Source organism: Pollachius pollachius (assembly GCF_949987615.1).
Source record: "Pollachius pollachius genome assembly, chromosome: 12".
In the NCBI taxonomy this organism is placed as follows: Eukaryota; Metazoa; Chordata; class Actinopteri; order Gadiformes; family Gadidae; genus Pollachius; species Pollachius pollachius.
The window spans coordinates 22,909,716-22,918,638 of record NC_136945.1 but is presented as its reverse complement, the minus strand read 5'-3'; the positions used below and the strand labels follow the sequence as shown (position 1 = coordinate 22,918,638).

General features: G+C 49.7%; 1 protein-coding gene across 1 annotated transcript; it reads right to left on the bottom strand.

Annotated features, from left to right (window-relative positions):
• Nucleotides 1–219: 219 nt before the first annotated feature.
• On the bottom strand, nucleotides 220–8,670 carry agtrap (angiotensin II receptor-associated protein). Its single transcript, XM_079748124.1, has 5 exons — nucleotides 8,539–8,670; nucleotides 7,984–8,018; nucleotides 7,738–7,846; nucleotides 7,262–7,469; nucleotides 220–2,734 (listed from the first exon to the last, which is right to left on the bottom strand). Exons 1-5 carry the CDS (start codon nucleotides 8,563–8,565, stop codon nucleotides 2,640–2,642), a joined length of 474 nt encoding a protein of 157 aa, XP_079604250.1. The 5' UTR covers nucleotides 8,566–8,670; the 3' UTR covers nucleotides 220–2,639.
• Nucleotides 8,671–8,923: the final 253 nt, after the last annotated feature.

The following is an 8,923-nucleotide window of genomic DNA, read 5'->3' as shown; positions in this document are numbered from 1 at the left end:
ATATCAGCCGGCTACGTCTGATATACAGGACCTTTACCAGCCCGTTCAAAGACTTATGATAATGTTCTTAAATTATTGGATTATCAATTAACTTATCTTATAAATCAGCCATCTCCCGTGACCCCGTATGCAAATCAGGGTTAGGGGAGGACCCGACACAAGCACTGATCGAGATACCGTCGATAAAAACCCGATCGAACAGGAAGGAAAATACAAAGATCGTTTACAACTCATCTCTTTTATTTGTAAGAAAAGGTATTCCAGCATCAAGGAATTAAATGTATTCTTGTAATAGAACAAAATAATATGTTAGTAAAAAACAAACTGATAACATGACAGATAGAAATGACTAAAATAATGATGTTTTTGGAGAAAACCCATCACAAAACCGACAGCTAAAGGGGCATTCTCCCAGCTGGGCTTGTTCAATTCAAGAGAAAACCATCTAACCGTGTAGTATTGAACATTGCAAAATACAATTTGTATCTGACCAAGAATCCAACAGCATTGAACTTGCGGCCTTCAAGTGTAATTGAAATAAAAACATACAAATATGAGAGGCCGTATAGGCCATTTTTCATACTTTGAAGCAGTGGTTCTTTATTTCTAAAAAACACCTAATATTTGAAGTGTCATAAAAGTTGATAAAGTTGTTTGCCTTGAGACATTACAGCCAAATGAAAAACAGAATTTGCGTTTGTCAAGTGTTTCAGAAAAGATGGGGCCTTGGTTTGAGCAATGGGTGACTCCTAAAAAAGGAAATCAAGTCTTGAGGCTGTTGGAGGAATAATCCATAGCCTCCCCTAGAAATCGACGCAAAGCAAACATCTCCAGCGTTCCAACTACACATCCAATTTCCGACGACAAAACTCGCAATTCCTAACAGGATGTAATCGGAGCAAGAATCTATTTCCGCAACAGCAAAAACATGCCAAAGCTGCTGCACCGATTGACAACCATCCACACTCAAAACACAACATACCAAAGGCTACAAAAGGCTGTCTATGTCCGGTAATTGGCCGACCAATCTGCTGTACACAGAAACAGTCAGGGCATCACGGAAACAGGCAAAAGGGTTCCTCGGACGGAATGCACGACAGGAGGTAATCTATTAACTGCTAGGTTGAGGAAACACAGGATTTAAAATCGGAATACCAGGACAGGGTAGTGCAAGCTCAAGAACTAAATAGATCTTATACTGTTTCTTAAAATACTTTTACTATGAAGTTTTAAAATACCAAATGATTGACTAAAAAGAACGGTCAAACCTGGACAGCCAATTGTTGCGAGTGAAAAGTGGGATGTATAATAAAAACAGATTGGGATACATCTAGCGCCACGCCTGGAGACTGTATGCCTCATCTCTACTGCTCCTGTTCGGTCGGTTGCTGTACCATGAAATACTTTTCTCTTTATTACTAGCTTAAGGCACCTTTGCATCAACATTTCAAAGACAACAAGTGTATTAAAGGAGCTATATGTAACAGATGTCAAATACTAAATCATAAAATGACCGTGATATTTCATCAGCGGTGAATGAAACATGCTGAGTAAATTTAACTGGCTTCTCCGACCACAACGCTGCCACCAGTATATTCAGCTTACAACCATCTGTTCCGGGTCAGAACCTTATTTTTATATTATAGTTTATAATTCACTATCCTCAGAGTACGCCGGGTTGCCAGATATGAAACAAAATAGCACACAAACACAGCGTGCTGCAGCCATGGAAGTGAGCAAACAAACTGGAACAACTGGGATAGAACGAGATTCTACTGGGATAGTACTTGATTCTATCCGACCTAAGAAGCTTCGCCCTCTCTGGATAACGCTGGGCAGAGCTGTGCTAAAACATGGGTCATCTTGGAGATGCATTTGAAAGATGGAGACAGCTTAGAGCCCGGACAGATTTCAAGACAGATGCAACATTAGCTGGTTCAGAATTTGAAAAACAATAAATAAATTGCAAATGTATACATTTGCTGATTTACTTACAGTGTAGGACTCGTCAGTGCTTGTCACAAATATAATACCTGTGCTTGGCTCGTTTGCACTTATTTGCAACTTCCTCCAATATTGTTTCTCCAATATTGACAATGCTCGTTGTCAATATAACACACGGTAACTTTAACTTTGACACAAACCACATCAGCCTCTGATCTTGAGTTTCCTCAGGACATCAGAACAGCAAGATTCCCCAAGTACAAAACACAAAGCAACGTGAAGCAAACCAAAACAGCAACGATTGAAACCAAACTCCCGCCTCTTCACGACCACATCAACAACAACAACAACAACAACAACAACACAACAACAGTACCACAGCAGGGGAACACGGAAATGGTCTAGTTTCAGCATTGAGCCATTTCAGTATTTATTATTTTACTAACTATTCACAAACAACAGCCATGGGCGGAGCGTGGTTCTGGGAGGGTACCTCGACCCCCCTCCCGCAGAGGCAGACCCCGATGAAAACACCCACAATGCACCACTGCCGGTTAATCGACGCTAAGAACCAGTGGGCCCTGGGGGTCCACCTGGGGGTCCACCTGGGGGTCCACCTGGGGGTCCACCTGGGGGTCCACCTGGGGTCCACCTGGGGTCCACCTGGGGGTCCTGGGAGGCTGCGGGGGGCCGTCCTAGGCCTGGTTGAAGGGGGTGGCGGGGTCAGCGGCCTGGGGCTGGTGGTCCAGGGAGTCGTAGGCGGTTCTGTCGCGCGTCACGGAGGGAAAACCTACACACACACACACACACACACACACACACACACACACACACACACACACACACACACACACACACACACACACACACACACACACACACACACACACACAGGTTAATATCCATTTAAACAACACAATCTTTTGGAGTGGTTCCCAGAGTGAACTGGGCGCGGGTTTAGGGTACTAGCGGGTTTGGACGGCGCGTTCCCTGGTTCCTCTGCTGTGTTTCAGGTCTGTCTACCGCCACCCTATTCGCTCGGTTAGTCGTTTGTTATCTTGACACAAGCATGTGCTGGACGAGGGAAGAATACAGATGGCCTGGAAATAACATTGTCAAATAGCCCGCTCGGAAAATGATAAAGGGACAACAAAGCTTGAACTTCCGGTGTGTCATGCTGGTTTCTCTGGGTTTGATACAAGTTACGATTATGTAACTTGTATCAAACCCAGCGGCTGACACCGGGCACAATTAGTCTTCGAGAGCCTTCTTGCGTTAAGGTTAAAAAACACATCACCCATCAACCGACCATCTTTGATGATGTCATCACGACAACGCATCATCATCAAGAGTGGTCGTTTTTCAACGCATGTTAAATTAAAGCGTCCGTGCATCTCCAAAGGAAAGCCGTCTTTACCTCCTGGTCTCCCGCAGTGTGCTGATCCACCACTACTCCAGAACCTGCAGGAACCTGGACTATTTACACACAAACCCCGAACACGGGGTGCCGGCACCAGAGCTCAGGCCAACATGATTTATGCCGGGGCGTTGAGAAGGCTGTAAACATCATGGACATAATTCATCCTGGATCCCATGCTGCCCTCGGCCTCATAGCCACGAGAACCCCTCGTACATAAAATAATAAACCTCAGAGGATCGCTGGCCAGTCACGGTCAGAATGTGGAGAACTTAAAGCCTGTGAACTACAAAGGAATACGTACTGCTGCTCGGGGCGCACGGCCCATACACCGTCATGCTCCCTGCAGCAAATCATGCTCATATTTATAGCCCGCGTGTTGTTGAGGAATGACACTTTTATTCAATTCACAGGCAAGGTCAGCTTCTGGATTTGTCAAGCAAAACAGCTCTTTAAATGATTGCGTTCACAATTTGTTCCGACAACAAAATATACAAAGATCTGCTAAGACGATTATTAAAATGCTGTAATATTTGGGCAAAAACAACATGAAGGCATATTTAAAACGTAGCTAATGTCTTTAAAGAGTGACAAATACAGACAGATTGTCTGAATCCATGTCACACTATTTCTCCATTTCTATCATTTGATCTCGCTCAGCATGTGTCCCGTCACGTTTTAAATCAACACAAAGTATGAAGAGTGAGTCTGGAGAGAAGCAGGATAAATAATTCATAGAAATGAAAACATAGAGATACATGTCATGAATACAAGCAGAGACAGCTGAGACAGGGAACATACAGCATTGACGGCTGGGAAACACAAAAATGACACAAATGTACAAAATAAAAACGGTAGATGGACAGGTGAAAGAGACACAGACAGACACAGAGGACAAAAGGAGGAACAGGTGAGAGCCGTCCACCACATGATCTCACTTCCTGTTTGGAGGTGGGGGGGGGGGGGGGGGGGGGGGGGAGTGGGAGGAGTCAGTAGTGCCGGCCAAAATAGGTGGTGTCAGCGCTGTCTGTGGTACAACGGCTCTCCACCGAAGTCTCCAGGTCTGGGAGGGATCAGGAATCAGGGAAGAGGAGAGGGGAGAATAGAGGAGAGAGAGGAGGAGGAGAGAGGGGGACAGAGGAGGAGAGGAGACAATAGAGGAGAAAGGGGGACACAGGAGAGGAGTGAAATGAGGAGGAGAGAGGAGAAGACAGCAGAGAGAGAACAGACGAGGGAAGATGACAGAAGAGAGGTGAACAAGGGACGAACAGGAGAGGAACGGAGGAAATGAGGGAAGTGAAGAGGGAGAAGAGAAGGGGGGGAGGGGGGCAGAGCGACACGAGACAAGATGATTGGACACATAAACAACAGGGCAGACAGCGCTGGGACACGGAGAGCGACCGCTCTGCATAAGACCACAGTCAGGGTCCCAGCAGCAACACAGTAAAGCCGAGAGGGGATCCGAACATATTGATGCAACAAACAAACCCGAGTCTCAGGTGAGCTGCTCTATCCAAGTGGAACGAGGAGCCAACGGAGGCAGAGATCACGACACCAAATCGCTCGGCGCTTCGAATTCAAACCAGCGGGCCGAGGATCTGATGGTGGTTGACTGACTGAGCTCTGTCTAGTCCAAACCGGACTAGACAGAGCTCAGGTTATTCAAATATCCGTAACTAGGCTACTACTAATGAAGACCCAACGTGCGGTGTACAGATGAATAAACTAAATCACACCCAGGAAACCTAATGGCCTTGTTGTCCCAGTTGGGAGACCCAGTGGGGCTTCAGCTCAGCAATCAGACAGCAATTAAAAAGACTAACGCGCGCTGAAGCTAAGGAAGAATAAAAGTCAGTCGGATGGATGGATGGCCGCGCCCCGGTCACAAGAGAGCGGCATTTCAGTTAAACAAATGCATAAATAACCAGAGGGACCGTTGATATACCATCGTCATCATACGGAGATGGTAATGACATACACAGAGGTGACGATCGATCAAACCTCTGACGGAAACGGCTCTGGACTGATTGACAAATAGCTTCCCACCACCACCACCCCACACAGAGTGATGGATTGACAGCAGAACTAACGTCCTGCAGCACCCATGAGAGTGGAGGTCAATGGTGTACCAGGTGTACATTAGACGTTATGGGGTGATTCATTATCACAGCCAATACCTCATCATCGCACACAGTGCTCGACTATAAACTGTACGATCTGCTGTAGGCGATACGTTTTCTCCTCACAATTACACATCAGCCAGAAAGGCAATATGTCCTAATAACACACGGATCATTAATTGTAATTTGTAATGACGCATAACTTCAGTCAAAGCACCGCGGCCGTGTTCCATTGACCCAGTGCCGTTGACGCGGTGCAAGAATACTCTTCAGAGCAGCATACATCCTCCTGATGAGAAGCACATGACCGCGTCACGCTGGCCACTCCACACGCACATCTGCATCAGCGGGGCTCTGCCGGCGCCTAACGAGACTCACTGGAACTCAATTAGCAGAGCGGCCGCATGCCTGCCCGCACGGCTCAGGGCCACAAGAAGAACATTAGAGAACATGACCCCCCCTGCAGGGCTCCAGAGGGACGGAGCTCACAGCCCTCCTCCGCCGCCTCCTCCTCCTCCTCCTCCTCCTCCTCCTCCTCCTCCTCCTCCTCCGCCTCCTCCTCCTTCCCCCCTCCCCCCCCCTGCAGGGCTCCAGAGGGACGGAGCTCACAGCCCTCCTCCTCCTCCTCCTCCTCCGCCTCCTCCTCCTTCCCCCCCTCCCCCCCCCTGCAGGGCTCCAGAGGGACGGAGCTCACAGCCCTCCTCCTCCTCCTCCTCCGCCTCCTCCTCTTCCCCCCTCTGCAGGGCTCCAGAGGGACGGAGCTCACAGCCCTCCTCCTCCTCCTCCTCCTTCCCCCCCCCCCCCCCCTGCAGGGCTCCAGAGGGACGGAGCTCACAGCCCTCCTCCTCCTCCTCCTCCGCCTCCTCCTCCTTCCCCCCTCCCCCCCCCTGCAGGGCTCCAGAGGGACGGAGCTCACAGCCCTCCTCCTCCTCCGCCTCCTCCTCCTCCTCTGCCTCCTCCTCCTTCCCCCCTCCCCCTCCTGCAGGGCTCCAGAGGGACGGAGCTCACAGCCCTCCTCCTCCTCCTCCTCCGCCTCCTCCTCCTTCCCCCCTCCCCCCCCCTGCAGGGCTCCAGAGGGACGGAGCTCACAGCCCTCCTCCTCCTCCTCCTCCACCTCCTCCGCCTCCTCCTCCTTCCCCCCTCCCCCTCCTGCTGGGCTCCAGAGGGACGGAGCTCACAGCCCTCCTCCTCCTCCCCCTCCCCCTCCTCCTCCTCTGCCTCCTCCTCCTTCCCCCCTCCCCCTCCTGCTGGGCTCCAGAGGGATGGAGCTCACGGCCGTTCCTCCTCCTTCTCCTCCCCCCCCCCCCCAATGAGGGCGACCGGGACGGGGGGCATGCATCAGGCCCCGGCTCAAGCTGGCTATCGGTGGAATGGTGCGACGCTCTGTGCTGATTGGTTGAAGGTCACTACGTACACCGGTGCTGCAGACGTGAGCTCTGTGTCGACATAGGACGCTTTTTCCTGGATGTAGCATCGCTGCTAAAAGGGGACTTATGCTATCAGAGAAGAGTGAGTGTGTGTCTCTGGATGATGGCTGGTTCAACCGGCCATCATCCACACACACACACACTCAAGGAGGTCTCCCGGAGCGTGTGAGTGTGTGAGCGCAGGGTTTAACCTGTTGCACATTGGTCGCTCAACGTACAACAGGTGTGTAGCCTCACCCCGCCCCAGAGTCCAGTCAGATTGACTCAGGCCAGGTGAGGCTGCTTCCCATTTCCCGTACTAATAACCGCGATGGAGGTCATGTATAGAGGCCCCTCCTCCCTCTGCTACTCACCGAAGTGGAGGTTGTAGTCTCCGCCGCGCTCGCGGTACATCTGGTACACGAAGAAGCAGGAGACGGGCTTCAGCAGCAGGCTGAGGATGGCCATGCTGGCGCTGAAGCGGAAGACGTCGCTGCTGTTCATAAGGGACTCCATCTGCGGGTAGTACACGCCGAAGTGGATGATGTCCGTCAGGATGGTCAGGCTGAGGCCGATCAGCAGCTACAGGGACAGGAACAGGAAACGGGTCGGTGTGTGCACAATAAATAAAGACTTGTGCATTGCATGACTCATCAATTGCACAAACACTCTTCAATTGTGTAAGCGGTTAACGAGAGGCCTTTTGTGGAAGTGAAAAAAAAGCATGAACGTCACGTAGGCCTACTAACGACTAAACAGAGGAAATTGGGTTAGATGTGCCACTGAACCCAGGTACCGTCATCACACGACACTCACAGCTCCGGGCTGAAGGGGAAGACAGGACACTCACCATCAGCACCGCGTCCACAGAGTCCCTCTGGCCGACGGCCCACACGCCCACGGCCAGCACACTGAAGTTCCCCCAAGCGAAGGAGTCGGGCAGCCGGTTCATACAGCCCCTAGCACAGAGAACAAGCGCGTCACCGTACCGCCCGCTCTAGGGCACATTCCACCAGTAGGAGCCGACGTTAGGGTCCAGTGAGAGGAAAATGAAGAGAAGAAAGCTTTTGGCATGCGACCGCTCATGGCCACTCACCATAACGTCAGTAACCAGTGGACCAGTATTATGGCCTGTATTTGGAAAAACACAGTTAGGTCTAATCAAAAGAACATTGAAAACAAGTCAGGCTAATTGGACATAACGTCCACCATTTACTGACCAGTGTGTCGCAATTCTTGCTGGTTCTATAAATAATATCATATTCGTATGTTACTGTCAACTGACAATATAGGCTACTTATAGACAATATGCCCATCTATCCAAGATATAAAGCTCATAATAATACCGATAGTCCTGTTAAAGTGTTCAGCCTGTAGTTCCACGCCAATATGTTTCTCAATGTCTTTCATTATTATTATTTTTTAACATTTTAAACATTGTTCGACTAAATGGACATTTGCGACTTTGACGTTACGGCAACTACCCCCAGATCAGCCAACTCATCAATTTAAAAAGGTGGAAGTAGAAGTGATCTAGCTACAGTAATCTAGCGGTTGCAGACAACAGATCAATAACAAGGGTAAACATGAGTAGTCTGGTAATGATCGGGAACACCTTGTTGCACAGCAGGACGCAAACAAACACACTTACCTTAAGATTGATCGCAGGAATTTCCATTATATGAATAAAGATACCAAATCGACCTCGATCACCCCTCAAACGTTTTCCTTTTTAAGTGTTTATGAACACATCTGTAAAGCAAACCCGACTCCCAACTCTTTGAAACTTCTAAGAGAGTTTCAGATCAGCCTGGCGAACCAAACCATGTGACACAAGCCTGACTGCTTCCACGTGACGATCACACGCCCCCGGCCCTCCACCACCTCCGTATTCCGTACATCTCCACCTCCACCACCTCCGTGTTACGTAGATCTCCACCCCACCACCTCCGTATTCCGTAGATCTTCGCCTCCACCACCTCCGTGTTCAGTGGATCTCCACCCCCCACCTCCACCCCCACCTCCGTGTTCAGTGG